The sequence below is a fragment of the Podarcis filfolensis genome (genome assembly GCF_964270895.1).
Source record: "Podarcis filfolensis genome assembly, chromosome: 6".
Classification (NCBI taxonomy): Eukaryota; Metazoa; Chordata; class Lepidosauria; order Squamata; family Lacertidae; genus Podarcis; species Podarcis filfolensis.
In genome coordinates, this window is record NC_139609.1 from 45,930,783 (window position 1) to 45,949,711 (window position 18,929).

General features: G+C 42.8%; 1 protein-coding gene across 1 annotated transcript in view; it reads left to right on the plus strand.

The window, feature by feature from the left end:
• Window positions 1-16,730, plus strand: part of LOC310765067 (BEN domain-containing protein 5-like) — a gene marked incomplete at its 5' end in the record, with an annotated part of 723,703 nt that extends 706,973 nt beyond the window's left edge. The window contains 2 exons of the mRNA XM_083619593.1: window positions 9,976-10,072; window positions 15,465-16,730. Of these exons, the coding sequence (XP_083475719.1) occupies window positions 9,976-10,072; window positions 15,465-15,585 (218 nt within the window). The 3' untranslated portion in view covers window positions 15,586-16,730. The remainder of the gene's footprint in view (window positions 1-9,975; window positions 10,073-15,464) is intronic.
• Window positions 16,731-18,929: the final 2,199 nt, after the last annotated feature.

An 18,929-nucleotide genomic window follows, 5' to 3' on the forward strand; every position in this document is an offset into this window, starting at 1 on the left:
TTTCATTCCCCAGCAGGAGTTCAGAGCCCCAGAAACGCTTAGCCTCTTTCAACCTTGGTTCCCTATATGTTGTTGGACTGCAACTCCCATCACCCTGGAACACTGGTCCTACTAGCCAAGGATGATGGGAGTTGTATTACAACAATAGCTGGGGACCCATGGTTGAAAAAGGCTGTTCTAAATGGTGCTGTTTGTCCTGCAGGGATTATACTCTCTGTATTAACTCCCTGTACATAGAGCAATGAAAGATGCTCACCTGTCAGCAGCACCCCCCCCCCATACACACACACCTTAGAAAAGTCAACCCAGAATTCCCATTAAATCTCCCTATAGTCGTGGCCCAGCAAAAGCTCCCTGTTTCCTGACACTGAGCAACTTAGTGACCTGGAATGTCTGCCTGATATCTTGCTAGACTTTCTACCGCATCTATCATATCATATCATATGGTTTATTTATTTTATGCATTGTACCTCACTCTGGTATCTGTACAGGTGATGGGCAGTATATTTATATTTTTAAGACAATTGTGTGGGCTTTGTCCTACTTGCCACGTCTATAATTCTGCATCAGCTGCAGGAGGGCAAACTGACTCTCTCACTCTGGCTTTTATTCCTCTCCCATTCCAGCTCAAAACAGTACTTTAGTTCAGCTTGCTTATGCTTCTTCCTTCCCCTTGATTGCTTTCTGCACTTTCTTTATTTGCCCATACTGGCTTGCTTTGCCGCAAAGTGTATTTATTGCTAGCTAGCACACATAAATGCTCAGACATACATTCAATTACCTTTGAACAATTTCCATTTACTTTCTATTTTTTGCTTTCCCCCTGTTCAATTTCACCAAGCTCCTGCATTCTCCTGAGTGTGTTCAACTGACATGCACTCTTCTTCTAGTTCTTCTTTAATTAAGGACTTGCACTAAATTCTCATCAGTGGGATTCAGTGGCTATCTTGTTTATACATCTTGGGCTGGGAATGTAAGCTTACCCCCCAAAACAGAGCAAGCGGTGCTGGTGTTTTGTTTTGGTTTTTTCCATCTACCATTGCAAATTATGCATAAAATCACTTTCCTGCCATGCATCTTCAGAATTGTTTTTGTCCAGACATGATTTCTAGTAGTAGGGTCTAGGAAACACACTATTTTGGCAATGTTTTCTGGCCCATGTATTTGCTCCAGCACTCCTTTCCTTCTTCACCCATTCAGTCTAGGCCTAGACCTCAAAATATCCTTGCCGGTGGATATGACAACACTGTTTTGATCTTGACTGTATCTGAACTCTGTCCATAGTCACATCTTCCTTAAGGCAGATGATGGCCCAGGAATTCCTCGGGAGACTTGACACAATTTGAGAGGAGCAAGAGGATTCCTGGAGAGAATGAACTATAAAAATATTACTGGCCAGGAAATTATAACGACTTGGGGTGGGGGAGACAGGATTTAACAACTGCTTAGGAAGTCTATCAGGTTATGACAGGGGTGGGAATATAAGGGGTGGGGCTGAATCAGAACATCGGTTTGTTTAGCTTATTCTGAGTGAGGGCATGACAACTTGCACAACTTGTGATCTACCAAACTGAACGCAGCTGATCTGCAATGTACTTTAGTCTGCATTTGGTGACAGTTAGTACTGATACCTCACAACGGATTACTGTGCTGTTTATTTTTGTTGTTTGATACTATTTTATTTAACTCGTTGATTTTAATAAGATTTTGTATAGTTTTAATACACTGGAAACCATTTTGGTATTTTCCTATAAATGAAAAGTGGTGTGGTAGGTACCGTATTTTTCGCCCTATAAGACGCACTTTTTCCCCTCCAAAAATGAAGGGGAAATGTGTGTGCGTCCTATGGGGCGAATGCAGGCTTTTGCTGAAGCCTGGAGAGCCCCAGCGCCAGCCCCAGCCCCACAAGGTCGGGGGACAGCGGGGAGGCAGAACGCCGCCATCCCGCTGTCTCCCGATGTGGTTTGGAGGCTGACGGCGGGGAGACGCGTGCTTCTCCTCGCCGCCAGCCCTGCAAGCTCCAGGGACAGCAGGGAGGCGCAGCGCGTCTTCCCGCCGTCCCCGGACCTGGTCTGCAGGCGGGCGGCGGGGAGAAGAACGCTTCTCCCCGCTGCCGGCCCCGCAAGCTCCGGGGACAGCTGGGAGGCGCAGCATGTCTTCCCGCTGTCCCGGGACCTGGTCTGAAGGCTGGCGGCGGGGAGAAGAGCGCCAGCCCCACAAGCGCCTGGGGGGGAAATAATTTTTTTTCCCTTTATTTCCCCCCCAAAAAACTTGGTGCGTCCTATGGGCCGGTGCGTCCTATGGGGCGAAAAATATGGTATACATTCTCTCTCTCTCTCTCTCGTTATAGTCTGCCTCTCAAACCCATGCTCCATCTTTCCTTGTTAATGGGCACAATCAGAACTACAATTGTGCTTGGTCAATATGTAGTTCCTCAGATTGCTTACTTGGCAGGTGCCCAGGATCTAAGCAGGGAATGGAAGCTGAGGCTGGGGAAATCTATGGGCCTTGAGGGATTGGAGCTGACAGTGTTACTTCTTCTCCTCCAGTCAATTATTTTCCTCCAGCCCCTTCTAATACCCCATTTTTATAATAAATTATGGATTACTTACATAAAAGCTTTTTAGAAAAAAACAGTGCTGTTGTACCAGGATTTTATCGTATAAAATTCTAATCTGCCATAACTCCTGGGGCAAGCATCCCTCAGCAGGTTCTTTCTCTCTTCTTAGCAACGCAATGCATTTAGGGTTGGGGGAACCAACACACTTGAGGACAAAAACAACACCTAGAACCCATTGGTAGAGATGGTTACAGTGCTTTAACATTTGCAGCTGGATCTTAATCAAAACTAAATCATGCTGCAGTCTTATATACCAATACCTGTATGATCTATGAGGTGCATGGGTATCTTCAGGAATTTTTCCAGGGGTGAGCAAAGTGAAAACCTGGGGGGGGGGTTCCCCAGGGATGCACAGGGTAGTTTTCATGGCCAGGAAGCTTCAGTCCCAGAAGCCAAATGTGCCCCTTCAGGCCTCTACTTTTGCCTTTGGCTCCACTCACCATTGGCATTCAGGTCCCATAAACTTGCCCATACGAAAATGTGGCCCTCAGACCCTCAGACCCCCTTGGTTTAATCCTCTGACTTTTTCATTATTGCCTCTTCCTCATTTTGCTCGTCTCCTCTTTCCCCAATAACTCTACTCTGACTAACCTTGCAGATCACCCCATGTAATTTCTCCATTTGCCCTTTGCCCATTCTAGTTTGAATATCATGAATACTGCTGTCTATTCCCCTCTTCACCTTTAAAGGTGTCTAGAGTAATGTTTTAACCTACTGCAGTCCTGATAAGCACCTAATAATTTTGTTCGGGACTATAAAATAGGTTTTGCCAAGTTCCCATTTGCTTCTTAATTCATTGGAACTGTGTTGAGTAGAACTTTCAGCTGAATTCCAGCTTTCTATTGCATACAGAAGCACTACATTTATGGAAGTGATTGAGATGCAATATCAGTTGTTGTTGTTGTTGTTGTTGTTGTTGTTGTTGTTTTAAAAAAATCTGAACAGGCACTATTACTGAGAGGCCTGAATGCAACTAATGTTCCTAAAAAATGCTGAACTCCCTCAGATAAAAGATGCAGCACCTTAAATTAGGCTGAAAAATCCTGACCTCTGCAAACCTTGTTTTCATCCCCCTCATCACATACATTGATGCTATATGAATAATATCACTAGATCTCATTCAGATGCAACGTATGGTGCTGTGGACTGAAACAGCTCTCTGATTGTAATTAATCCCCAGAACAATTCCTTGCTCCCAATAAATATTAGCAGACATCAGAGATAACTGAGGAGGAGAGATAACATGAATGTTGTGAAGGAGAGAACAGTAATGCTGGTAGGTTCTCCCCCATTTTAATTTTGACCTTCCCTTGAAAAATAAAGTTTCCTTAGTCCCCCTTCCCTTTGGCCCCTATTTGCAGCCAGAGAATTACCAGAGCTTCTGCCTCTTTGAGTTATTTTCTTCTCACTGATAAAACCTTAAATCTTTTTAAAAGACTGCTTGTTTTAATTGCAAAATTTCAATCAATCTACAACCCCCCCATCCTAAATAGCCCCACATGCAGTAAATAATCTGTAGTGAGGCTTTCTGCAGTAAAGAAATAAATAATTCTGAATCTGCTGTATCCTACTTGATCTCCAAGCTTTAAATCACTGTGGTTTGCACTGAGCTCAGCCAAAATACTAAACACACTGGAGCATGACTATTACTTAGGGACTGCAAGTCTTTTTTTAAAGGTACAGCATCAGAGGCTGTCAACCTTTCCCCCAGGGGAGCTCTATCATGATAGAGCCTGCTGGTTCTGTGCAAGCAAATTGGCTTCCATGCCACTTCATCTGCTCTTAACGTTAGGGGTGAAGAAAATGCTTTAGACATAAGAACAGGTGGGCTGTAGAGCAAATACCTCAGGGAAGTTGCAGAACAGCCTTCCCAAAAGGTCTCCAAGAAGAGAATGGATGGCTGTTAATCAGGTATTGTACAGTATAAGGCTGGGATTCCTGATTTGGCAGGGGGTCAAACGGGATAAGTTATGGGAGCCCTTCCCTTGTTGTGATTGCATGACAGCAATATCCAACATCCAACGAGAAGACTGAAAACCTTTCTACTTAATTCAGCCCAGGTCCTCGGACATCAGATTTCCTTACTCTTTTCCAGTAAATCTGATCCATTTCAATTTGGCGTGCCAAGTAGCGTTTATAAGGTAATTCCTCTCGTTTCTTTGTGATGCATTGTACCAGGCAAGACATTTGAACATTGCCCTTGCTTTGCATGGAATGTTCGTATTTGTTTCTTCTGTGTTCAGAGGCCGCACCCAAACTGACATGTGCAATATGAGTTCTGCTTAAGGTAATATCAAAGTCCCGCATCCTGCCAGTGCAAGGATTTCCACATGCGCATTAGGGCTCCCCCTCCCCCAATGCATGTGACCTGCATTCTCTCTATATCTGTTCTGGAGCACTGGAGAAAACCCCATAATAGATTTAGGGGATGGATGGGGAGAGGAGACGGAATGGGGAGGGGGGGAGTCCCCTAGTGCAAGTGGAAATCCTTGCGCTGACAGGAGGCTTACTTAACGCCTCACTGGATACGAGCTTAATTATGCCATTCCCATGATATCCGCTGCACGTGTTGGACCAGATTACCACTGACCAGGTTGTGGTAGGTAATTTTAGTCGCTTAGTGGACATGCTCATCTGAAAGTAAATCCTATTAAATTCAATGAGACGGTCTTCTAAACAGGTACAGTATGTATAGGAATGTGCTGTAAAGGGATCCATTTCTAATTCAGCTTGTAGACAGGTAGTTGGAAAGCAGCCTGTGCCATCATCTTGACAGAACGTAATTTTTGAAGTACAATTTATAACGCTTTAAAATACGTTGTGGGAACAGCTTATATTCTTTTAGAAAGAATCTGTATTAAATCACTGGGCAGTGAATTGTATCTCCTTTCACATAGATATAGAGCTATTGATGCTGGCAGTGCTTTCTCTGAGGGGTACTCAAAGGTACACAGTACTGGCACCTTCATACCCCCCTCCCATGTTAAAAGTGTGTCACTTCCTGTAACAACTTCATGGTGAGTGCTGGCACCTTTTTTCTAAAAAAGAAAAAGAGAGAAAGCACTTGATGTTGCTGGGTTTTCTCTGCTCGCTAATGTATATGCTGAGAAGAAGTGGTGGATTGCACCACTGCAGACTACTGGTGCAGGACCACATGTTTGAGTTCAGCCCACTATTGAAAACAAACAAGCTATATCCGGACGCTTCTGTCGTTGTCCATATCAGTTGCAAATTTCCTTTCTTTAAAGGGTCATTGTGAAAATCCATTAGCATTTATGTAATGCATTGATGTTGTCTTCACAAATCTATGCCTTTTGATGCACACTTTACTCAAATAGACGCATTTTTGGTATACATTGTCTGGAGAACTGCATTGCAAAATTCAGAGAAGTGCAAATAGCTGTCCTCCAGTTCACTTTTTGCTTCAGGCAGAGCAAATTACGGTAGGCAGGTTCACCTTCAAATGTGAACTTAACCAATTTTGTCCCCCATCCCTACAAACAACTATCTGCAAAGAGAAAATTAGCACTACACAGAGAAGGCTAAGCTCATTCACAACATGCAGCTTTTCTACATGCAAGTATGTTGGGAGGTATTTATATATACATTCTCATGATTCTTTTAAACATGCAACTCAGCTCAAAATCTCATATGGAGTGTCCAACCTGCAACCACTACAACAGACTTATGGTAACTGTTAATTACCATGTCTATTATTCTGTTTTTTAAAATCCATGTACATAGTAAACAAGCACATCAGGAAGTTGACTAGCTTGGACCATTCTCTTTGATATTCTAATTTTCTACATGCATTCCCAAGTGTAGGTGACCATTAAAGGGGGGGGGGGGATTGCATTTTGAAGCTGACAAAATATTCAGCCAGATAGTGGGGAGAATTGTTTGGTTTGCTAGATGGGGTGTGTGAGAGGAGAGGATGATTTATAATGCTCATTTAGTGCAACTGTGATGAAAGAGACGTACATGACAGAGTTTCAACTCAGGAAAAGCTTCCATAGTCTTGAACATCAGTACCCACACACCTAAGGACCTATTTCTTAATGAAACTGACAAAAATATATTCCTAGGCCATAGTTACATGAAAGAAAGGAAATTCTCTTCTTGATAAACGCCGCAATTTCTGTAATGGAAAACTGACTTTCTAGCAAAGTTGGCATACTCAGCAGAGCTGTATCCTGTTGTCGGCTTCTTACTCTGTATGCATCTCCCTCCCTCTTCCTCCTCTTTTTTCATAATTTAACTGCTTGCATAAAACAAAGAAGCACACAGGTCTGTCAAATGATACCTCCAGTCTAGAAGGTCATAGTTCTTAATCCTCTTAGGGGGATAGACTTGGATGAGTTCCATAACTAATAACCCAGCCAATAGCATTTCAGGCTGATGGAGGTGCTGTCCTCTAGAAGAGACATAAAAGTTAAGATCCAATCCGTTTGATGGAGACCCCCAAAGGACTTATCAAATATTGAACGGCGCTGCTAACTGGCTTTGCCCTTGTCAAATCCTTATCGCAGCAGAAGCCTCACTCACTGTGGCATAGAAATGACACAACAGATCTTATTAAAATGAGATTGTGGCTTTGAAAGGAGTCTTATTATTTCCAATAATTGCCACTGCTTTGCAAAACGGGGGGGGGGGGGTGGAAAGTCAACCCACAATCTTGAAAGCAAAATGACCCCACATTTTAAGAAGTAAAACAAGCGCAAGGATGGATCATAGTGCGACTGGTCTCTGCAGTGGCAACATTATTAAATGATCAGTGAGCTATTAAAGCTACAGTGCTTAGTATCTCCCCTAAAGACTCATAGCGCTAACAGGTTTCCAAATTGAGGTTTTTATTGCTGGAAGAAGGCTCTGTGTGCAGTTCTTGAAGCTGCGATTACAGGGAATGGTTGTGAGCAGACTGACACTAAACAGGAGCAACAAATCTTCTTGAGTGAAAACTGGCAATGGATGACTCCCCAAAGTGTTTCAATATGACAGCAAAGAGGACTATAGAAGTGGAAAGGATACTGCATAATAAGAAACTGAAACTAATCAGAAATATGGTGTTTTACTTGGATTTAAATAAAGAGCAAGGTTTTACGCGCCTTTATCTGACCAGTTGGGATGGGTAAAAATGGGTAATTGATAGCGTTGCAGGAAATTTCACCCACCATTAACTTCAAATGGTATCCTTTCCTAGGGGGCTAAGGTTTCTTATATTCCTTCCAAAGGTATTGAAATGTAGCCACTAGCAGAGGAGAAACTGCTGCCACTTCTGTTTTTCCAAGAGCAGGTCTTTCACCATGTCATTTGGGCCAGAAAAGAGGAAGGAATACTAATCCAATAGCCATCACAAGGATGGTAATGACAGCAGGAACCAATGTTCTGGGGAACACCTCTGGAAAATTGAAATCCAGGGAAGCAGCCATTGTTAGTTCCACTGGGTCAAGTAAGTTTCCCCCCCCCCCTCTCTCCTGTGGCATAATTTTATAGATTGCAAATGCAGGATAGTGTAAGAGGAAAAACTGAAAATAAAAGTCACGCAAAAGAAAGAAAAAGGAACCAGTTGAAGACATTGCTGCGATTATAGTGGACAAAGAGTCCCTGTACAGTGGATTTTAAGAACCAGCCCGCCTTTTTCAGCACCCTTATTTCATTTGTTACCAGCTCAACTGATTAGAGGACAGAGACATGTGGAGCGCATCTGAAGTTGAGATAAGAGAATCATTACAATAGTAAAGGTGCAAAGCCTTTATCTCCTTTGCATGTGAGAGATGCAATTGTCTGCAAAAAGTGACTGAGAAACATCCCAAGATCAAGCTTTTTCAGACTACCAATGCAGCTTTCTGCAGGAGATCTATGAAGTACTAAATACCTGGAGCCAATGATAGATGAAACAATTGACATCTCATATGCACCTACATCAAATGTAGTTAAGCTGAAATCCGGAGAAAGAATAAATGAAACAGGTGCTGCACAGTGTATCTGCAGGACTTTAGAAAAGGTTTTGGTCACTGAGACTTGTGCTACATTAAGAAGCAGAGTAATAATAATAATAAATACCTTCTGAATGATATCATGAATGTTTTCTTTTGTTTTTAAAAACTTTCCCATCAGCCCCAGCAAGCATATTCAAGGATGATGGAAAATCTGGAGGGCCACAGGTTCTCTACCCCTGCCTAGATCTTGGGTTAGGTCCCTCATGACAAACAGTGGTTGGTTCTGAGCTGACATCAAACATTACTTGAAGTGATTAGTGTCCTTGTTTTAAATGAAAGCTCAGTTATTTCCAAAAGTGTGAAGTCTTGTTCTTACAGATTTCCATGATGTGATTCCCCCACCTACAGTCAGAAGTGGTACAATCCAGACTCAGGTTTACCCTCCTCATGAGAAATAGCTTGATTCAAGGTGAAACCCGGCACATTCGTGCTAATAAAAGTTGGTTCTGAATATATATATATATATAAATGTATTTCTACTACTTTGTCTCCCTTTGCCCCAGTTGAATAATAATCCTGCATGGGCTTCAGGGTCATTTCTACAATTAGACTGTAGCTCATTTACAAACCTCTTGGATTAGTTTCTCTGTATAATACTTCCAGCTTTCAGCCACAGAGCTAAGACTTTACATGATTTCACATTAGTCATCTTCTCCATTTGAAGAAAAAATAATGAGCAGAGATATTTCCCCCCACAGAGTGTGAACTCTGCATCTTAAATTCATTTGTTTTGATATCCCTAATGTGAGTAGGCGGGTAATAACAAATGCTTCATTTAGAAGTTGGCATCTTTACATAAGATGCCTGGAAACCCTGAAATGTTATACTTCTGGAATTTCCCACTACTGGAAATTGCATCAGGTAATTACTGATAACTGCATTTGTACAAGACACAAATAGATTTAAGTTTCAGAATGGACGAAAAGCTAATAATATAATGTATGTGTGCATAAAATGGAAGTGCATACAAAATCATGGACAATCATTGGTGTTTGCTGAAGGGACAGGGTGCTTGGTTCAGTAGGTTATGTAAAGGTGATACATAATCAAGCTGTACATAACATTCCCTTTCAGGAGTTGAGAATCCTCTTTAGAGTAGCCAAGTCACATGAGTGTGCGTGAGGTAATTCAAGTGGGAGCATACGTTACAATTTTAGCAACATATTATTGTTTGGTTTGAACAAAAGTGATACCCAGTTATGACACTTGTAAATCTGTTAATAAATATTAAGGTCAGATCTATTGGAGTATTAAACTCAAATTTGCTTATGCATCGTATCTCTGTAATTTACCTTTGCAGCTGGTTTGGATTTTAAAAACCCCTTTTAAGCATTCTCCTTAATTAGACACTCACAGATATGAAACTAGGAAGGAATGTGGCCAGAACCTTTTTGGATTACTACAGGCTAAACAGCATCACAGAGAGACCATTGGCACCAATCTCAAGTACATGGTAGGTTTCAAAATGCATCTGGCTGCTTTTTTGAAAATGAATTCTTTACCTTTTTTAATGTAATTACAGTAAACTTGGTCAGTTGTGTACCTAGCAAAGCCATCCTGATTTAGCATGAAATCTCCAGAATGTGGTATCTATGTTCCTGAATGGCAGTGATACAGTGGTGTGTATGTGATGGAATCATTGATGAGCTTGCTTTCCACAATTTTTTAAAAAAATCTTGCTAGTATTATTAAAAACTCAGTTTGACTCCCTGGGTAACAGCTTCTTCAGGAAGAGCTCCTTAAAAACCTCCAGGGATACATGCACCTGCCTCCCTAATAACAAATTACTTTCCTAAACTTTTTGAGTTCAGTAAAAGGTAAAGGGACCCCTGACCATTAGGTCCAGTTGCGGACGACTCTGGAGTTGCGGCACTCATCTCGCTTTATTGGCCGAGGGAGCCGGTGTACAGCTTCCAGGTCATGTGGCCAGCATGACTAAGCCACTTCTGGAGAACCAGAACAGCACACGGAAACACTGTTTACCTTCCTGCCGGAGCGGTACCTATTTATCTACTCAGTGGCGTAGCGTGGGGGGTGCAGGGGGGGCCGGCCGTACCGGGCGCAACATCTGGGGGGGGCGCGCTCGCACTCGCATCTCTCTGCCCCTACCTGGCTCACTCACTCACTCTCACTGCAGTGCTGGCTGTGCGAATCCGATCCGAGCTGCCGGGTCGCCGCCCACTGTGGAGGGGGTGGGTGCCAGGCGTGCGGTGTGGAGAGAGAGCGAGGGACTATCTGGGGGAGGGACAGTGCAGCGGCCGCCCAGCGCAGCGCTGAGCGCGGGAGAGAACCACACCAGACCAGGCAGCAGCAAGAAGAAGCTGGCAGCGGCGGCAGGTTAGGGGTTAGGGGGCGCAAATTACTTGCCTTGCCCCGGATTAGGGGGCGCAAATTACTTGCCTTGCCCCGGGTTAGGGGGCGCAAATTACTTGCCTTGCCCTGGGTGCTGACAACCCACGCTACGCCGCTGTATCTACTTGCATTTTGACGTGCTTTCGAACTGCTAGGTTGGCAGGAGCTGGGACCGAGCAACGGGAGCTCACCCCGTCGCAGGGATTCGAACCATCGACCTTCTGATCAGCAAGCCCTAGTATGTGTATTAAAATGACATAACTGAGAGGGTGAAGGCTATGCTCTCACACAAGCACTAATGATTTAAAAGCATTATTGGGAAGTGGTAGGCCAGGGGTGGGCAATCAGTAGAGCCACATGTGGAACTCAGCCAGCTTGGTCCTTTTTCATGCATGGTCAGGGATGATGTTCTCTAGCAACGTATGGAGTGCCACAAGTTCTCCACCCCTGAAGGCATGTAGACAAATAAGAATGAAGGTATCTCACTTGAAATAAGTAGATCTGGATCTGGAAACCCCACCTACACCACCATGAGCTCAATGATGGAAGAAATGCAAAATATAAACATACATTATTTATATAAATATAAATAATAAGTGTTTCTTTGCTACTACAATTTAGACCCTGCTTTTCTGTAAGCTGATATCTGAGGAAGTTTGCCATAAAAAGACTCTACTCCTGCAAAGAGGGGAGGGGTTGTGGGCAGGAGCCGATCTCCGCCTCAAGCAGGGGGCGTTAGCCCCCTGCCACCCACTCACCTGGCTGGCGCACCAAGCCCACGGGCAAGCGCCCAACCAGGTGGCTTGGAAGGGGCGTGGACGGCAGCTTAACTTGCTGCTGCACCAGCCACGCGGCCTCGCTTGCCATAAAACTATAAAACAGTACAAAAACATATCTTCCAAGAAAAAGCTGCAACAGACAGAAACAGTGACATAAGGTCACAATTGCTTACAGATTTGCTGGAATGATGTAAGCTTGACTGCCTACCTAAAAGAGGGCTGTGATGGGGCAGGAATACCATTCTTGGGGCACTGTTCCACAGTCTAGGCACCATATAAAAAGATCTTGTCTCTTGTGCACCCTCACCACACCTCTGAAGACAGCAGGTCACACAGAAGGGGCTCTACCATTGAGAGGGATTCACAGACAAACTCATATGGAATGAGGTGATTATTGAGACTGATGAAACGAAACTACCAGAGTGCAAGAATGTGGGGTGGATTATTGAATCTCCAGGTTTTGTGCATTTTCACAATGCCACTATCGTTTCTTTCACTGAACCTGCGCTCGGGCTGCGACACCTCTGCACCTTTTACTTTGCCCCACCTCGCAGCCCAGAGTGATCACAGATGCATTGTGAAGCAGCAGAATTTGACAAAACAAAATACATTTCTCTCGGCTACACAATCTTTGATGTGTTTGTATTACATGCAGCTCTTAGTCCATCCATATGCAGTCAGCGACTACAGAAATACTGAGCAAATCATATTTCGCCTGTAAACAGATAATTCTGAAATCTTTCAGTGATTATATCAGCTGTATTTCTTACACTAGAATCGGCAAGATAAGATCAGAACATGTCCCTCTTTCTATTTTAGCACAGTGCTTCGAGAAGGGCCTGGCCTTGGTAAATCTTTGAGCCTGAGCACCATGCCTGCGCTGTTAAGACACCACAGCAGGTAGAGAAATAGCCTGCCTGTGAAACGCTTCAGTTAATTGGAAAACAGGCTTTCTGAACCATTTAGTAAATCCAATTTAATTAAATGTCATCACAGACTGAGAGTATTTTCATAAAATACACATTCTTCTACTTCTGATGATAAGGAAGTGACTCGAGTATTAAGGTTTACATTTCAGCAGCATAAGATGCCACACATATTTTTTTTAAGAAGCTATTTGTGTGAGGTAGAAAGGGGAAAGTCTATTGCTTGAGTGTCATAATTTTGTCATTTTGCCCCTAGTTAGTCAATACAAAGTGATCCCAGCGTGTGAGATCAAGGGAAGTATTTGGGCTTTGGGGGAACCTTCCTTCAGATTCCATAACCTGGATCTGAAACCCATTCCCCAAATCACAAGTGCCATGTCCTGTGAGAAACATCTGTACATTCCTCTAGGACCATCATGAGTGCCTTTTTAACAATATCTGTGATATCACTGAGGATTAGGCACAATCCTGTGACTCATCTCCATAGCTACAGTTTATATCAGTGAGTGAGTGCTGACTTGATTTATCACACAAGTTCTCATGCAGGCTTTTAAAAACAAAGAAGGGCAAGATTGCCTCTCCATCAAGAGCAATGCTGTATCATTTCGGGGATTTAAAAAAAATCTGTTCATTGTCAGATATGCACTGCACCCTCACATTACCAACGCAGCTATCCTCAGGTCCATCACCATTCTTTATTCCTAAGCATTTCTTCTGTTGAAAGTTTATCCCTCTATTACATTTATAAAATTTACATTGCATTTTTTTAAGATTACATTTGTATAGCAATTGCACTTCTCTTGCAGGAGTGAGGCCCGTGCCATTCAGCATGATGAGAAAAGCAGTTCCAATTGATCTAACACACACAACACACACACACACACACACACTACAAGCCTATAGGAAACTGCCTCACACACATGGCACTGTCCCCCCACCCTATTCAAAGCAAGTGTTGCTATCTGAGATGCTCTCTTGCATTGCATTATCCCACCCCTCCAGAACAGATTATCAGAAACCTTTGGGGCTGCAGAGGGGAGAGGTAATTGTAAGATACTTTCCTTTCACCCCCATTAGCAGATTCTCCAGTTACAACACTACTAGGACCACCAGTTGGATTGCACCCATAGCCTCTGCTGTCTGCTATCTTTGCATTTTCATATATTGTCCACTGACATCCACTTGAAAGCCCACATCACACTCCCATAGGTCAATGTAATTTGGGGCAGGGGAGAGATGCTGGAATCCCAAACAACTTAAGTCTGATTTTGTCGAGCAGTAAATTGCATGAGGAATGGAATAGCTATTACCGTTTAAAGGCAAATTATATGTTTTGCCTCAGAAATTAATTTTTGTTTCCCCCCTTGTCTATTGATAATTATAATCTGTCAGTTTTACTCCTACATGCGTCTGCACATTTTAATTGCAGATCTCAATGCTTGTAGCTGCTGCTGGAGGCAGAAAAATAAAACCCTTTCAGTTTTAAACTGTGACACATTTGCGTGGGCTCGGTGAAAGGGATCCATTTACAGAAATCAGAGAGATTTGCATTGCTTGGACAGCCTCAAGCAGAGGGCTCACCAAAATACCCTATTACAACAATTACCCTGTCAAGGGCTTTAGAAATCAAAATGCCGTCTGGAACAATGCAGCCCCATATTTTGCGCACAGGCTGCATGGATGCAGATGCAGCAAACACACAAATTGAGGCTGTGCCTTTCGGCAGAAGCACAAGAGAAGGAAAAGTTGGGCAGTTAACCTCTTCATCTCAGCAGGAGGAGCACCAGGAACTGTTCCGACCCATGCACAGCCCTCTATGTAATGACAATGCCTCTCTCTTTGAGATGAATAATCTTTGGCTGACAGGCAATGAAATCTCTGCTTTGCACCGTACGGTTAAAGTCCCAGGTGTCTCAGTTTAGCAGGGATAACCTACATGTTCTGATCTCTTCCCCAAGAAAATTTCCACCCACCCATCAACTCGATTTTAAATATGTCACTGTGTTTTCCCCTCTTGTTTCGTACTCTGCATGCCTATGTTATCTGATGCTGCGAGATCATACATAATGAAGGAGCAACCTTTTAGAAAGTGTGCTTCATGTGTTTATCTCAAGCCATAAGGCTTATGGTGCCACCAAGAAATATCACCTCCCTAATCATATCACTTTAAGTTCTTACTGTGGCAAGCAAAGAAACTGGTACAAAATATTGGTACAAGGCCAATGAGGGGTGTGGCGTGGAGAGAGTCTCATATTCTAAATATAGAGGCCTAGAGGGCCGTTCCTTGCCCCTCTTCAGGATGGAATCAATATAAACTGGGAGGATTTCATTTGCAATATTACAGAAGTTAAAGCTGCCCTTTGGGAATCTAAGGCAGGGTTAGCAGACTAGCTGCATCTTTTAGGGGTGTTGATTTGCTTCCAGCTTGCTCTGGTATTCCATTTGCAAATAAGACAAGTATTACAAAGACACCGCAAGTCTTCTGTGTTGTGTTGTGTTGTGTTGTCTTGTTAAAAGAAAACTGTGAGTGCTTTCCCTGCAACGAGAGACAGAAGGAATAAATCGTATAGCTAGAATAGCTTTCTCTCTGTGTTTGTGCCGTGCCTGAATAGGACTCATTTTGAGCTTTTTAAACAAATTATATCTTTCTTTGGGATTTTCCTGGCAGCAAACAATTGGGCTCTGAGATTCTTCCCAAGTATTTTCATAGGATCATTCCACATATGCAGCACTGTCAACACTGGAATGTATTTTACCGGTATATCTTGTTGTCTTCACTTGTTGGCAGGAAGGACAAAGCATCTTCCAATAGATGTTCCTACCATCGGGCTCAAGGGAATAACCAACCTTCCACTAAGACCGAGAAGAGAACTCAGGCAACTCTTAAGGAACCCACGCACTCATCATAAAGCACTAAAGCGATAAACCCTTCAGAGAAGCTGGGACAACAAATCTGGATTCAAAATGGCTTCCCTTTCTCTTTCCAGCCAATCATTTTTGAAAGGGGGGGGGGAGAGATGCTACTTTACTTGCAAATGCTACTGTTGATTTTGTTATTGGTTGATTAATCACTAGCCTTTTCCCTCAAAAGCAAACCAACAGATTACTTCCTGCCATGTTAAGAGCTTTTCAAAGCACTCAGCAAACCGAAGAAAGCTTTCCATGATGCTGGGTAATTTCTACATTTATTGCATAAGACATATATCATTTGCAAGTGTTAAAGGGGTTAATTCACATGGATACAGGTCCTGGCAATATTCCCTAGGACACTGTGATGTGTCATCTTTAATATTTAAAGAGTGGATGATATCCAAGTTTGTGTGGACAGGAGTAAATGAATCCCTCCCCTCCTTTCCTGTTCCCTTCAGTACCAGCACCATGCCCCTTCGATCTGCTCTGGAGCATCCCTGAAACCTGAAATCCCTGAAATTGAGGAATCAGGTGCAGAATTTTCAGGGGGAATAAGGGAAAGAGAAATCCTTGTAGGAAAAGGGAAACTCCTGTAATACATCCACTGAATGCCAATGTATCTACTCTTGGCTCCTCTAGAATATATGCAAAGTAATGACTCGCAAAGAGAGTTTGATAATCAAAATGACCTCTTACCAGTATGGATTAAAAAGCAGGCAGAGGGAGCCTTGTGCGTGAAACTACTGATACTATGTTTGAGTTTTGTAAGGTTTCAGTTGAATATTTTCAAAGTTGGTTGATGTGTGTGTGTCCATTCAACATGTTGATGGAATCAAAATACTTGCAAAGTTTGCTGCTGCTGCTTTCTGAATGGAGTTTGTTATGTTATGTTATGTTATATTTTATGTTATGTTACTTATGTTATGCTATGCTATGTTATGTTATGCTATGTCATGTCAGTCTTCAATTTGGTGCCCTACAAATGTTTTGGATTAAAACAATTGCACTGCCTCAAGCTGATGGGAGTTGCAGGACAAAGCATTTGGAAGACACCAGGTTGAGGAAATCTGTGCTATGTTATACACAAGACCAGGTGAAATCTGGTCACTTGCTCTTGGAGCACTTAATAAAGAGTTAAATGCAACTGTTGCTTTTATTTTTTATTTTGGTCCATGCTCATGTTTCTTCATTGGCAGGTTCACTTAGTTACCAAAGGCAAATAAGAGCTTTACTGCTGCTGCTTTTCACTTGGTTAGATGAGATTTTATTCAGTGTATGTATGACTTCACATGAAAGCAGTCCCGAAATAATTTACAGAGAATATCCATAATATATAATAAAAAATCCATTAAAACCAAACAAATATGCTAAAAGTGTTCACCCAGAAGATCACCCAGCACCATAAAATAACTTCCCACCCACGTTAAGGATGAACACCAGAAGAAATGGCCAAACCATTGGTGCTGTCCAAATACCCAAGAAAAGAAAACTGAGTTTTCCAGGTGCCAGGAGGACAACACCATCGATGCCAGGTGAGTCTCCCTGGGGAGGGAATTCCAGAATCAAGGGGCCACCACAGAGAAGGCCTGTTCTCTCATTGTCACACTCTGCACATCTCTTGGGAGGTGGACACAGAGAAGGGCCTCAGATGTTGATCTCAAGGTCCAGGTTGGTTCATATGGGGGAAAGGGATCCTAAGGGTCTGATTATAGGTCAGACCCCACACCATAACCTGAGCTAAATTGTACACAGAAGCCATGTTGTGTAATGTCTTCCTTAACCCACCTTTGTTATTCTGTCTTAATATATTTAGAATCACTTAATGCCAGCTTTAATTTAGCATAGCTATGTCAGCTCTGTTGAAAAACCAGCTCCATCAGGCTCTTCCCTCAATTGTCATTTGCAGTCATTCCTACAGGCTAACAAGAGGACTAGTGCCGCAGCTCTTCTCTTTCAACGTTGTGTCTTTTAGATTATGAACCTGAGGTAGAATCTGAGTCTTGCAAGCCACTTTGGGAGACGCTTGGTGTGAAAGAGCAGTATAAAAAGGCTTTAAATAAATAAAATTGTATCTTTTCTTCTTCCCTTGTATCTTCTACCCTAACTTGTTTGCATGTAACCACTGTTAAGTTGTGGGTGAACATATCAGACGACACAGCAATTCTTCCAAAGCAGCTCTTTATTTGTAAGCTGGAACAGAACTGAACTGAAGAGCTCAGTCAGCCTGCTTATATAGAGCTCCAGAACTTCAGTACATAACAACCACCATCCCTCCTCATTACAGGCTGGGTGCCATTTTTCAGTTTTCTTCTCCTTCACGCCTTCAAAATTCTTCTTTCAATCAATTGAAATGCTTCTACCTCTTCTAACTTCTTCTTTACATCAAGGGAACAGCACAGATTGAGATCTGTGGGAACTACTGTACTACATCTCCACTCCACAGAACTTTATTTCCTTCCCCCAACTGTTTCTTCGCAAATGTTTCTACTAACATTTTGCCTTGAAAATATACTATGCAGAATCTGCTTCTTGCTCTGAGTGTGGATTCCTGAGAAATATTGAAAGTTGGCTTTCATTATTATTATTTTTTCAAAAACCGTTTCTAGTCCTCATCAGTGTTAAAAGTTGCAGGTGACCATATGGCATCTACTGGAAAAGTAAAAGAAGCGTAGGACAGGAAATTCATTGCTTGGAGAGAATGGCGTCTATATGCACAGTTCTTTACCATGGCTCTGTGCTGTTTGCTCCAGACTTTGTCCATGTTCAGAGACCTAGACTTTTTTTTTTTGTAACAGTAATGGCAAAAAATGCTGAACTTCCAACAAATCCCAAATAGTCCATTCAAAATACAGTGGTACCTCAGGTTACATACGCTTCAGGTTACAGACTCCGCCAACCCAGAAATAGTGCTTCAGGTTAAGAACTTTGCTTCAGGATAAGAACAGAAATCGGGCTCCGGCGGCGTGGTAGCAGCGGGAGGCCCCATTAGCTAAAGTGGTGCTTCAGGTTAAGAACAGTTTCAGGTTAAGTACGGACCTCCGGAATGAATTAAGTACTTAACCTGAGGTACCACTGTACGTGATGCAAAATAAGCAAGGTTATGCTATATAGCAGCATAATTTGTTAAATTCCATAGGGGTCGATAGCACTGGTAAACTCAGGACTCAATTTGAACCAACCCTTGGCCCTGGAAGGAACTTCCTGTCTGTAGTAGCATGCCATGACGCCTATCCAAACTTTCAAAGTGCCTCTGGATATAGGCAGAGCTGCTAGATTTAATTTCAGACAACAGCTCTGAGTCCTGGAATTAGTTTTCAGTACTACTGCTGAACATGTGTTGTGA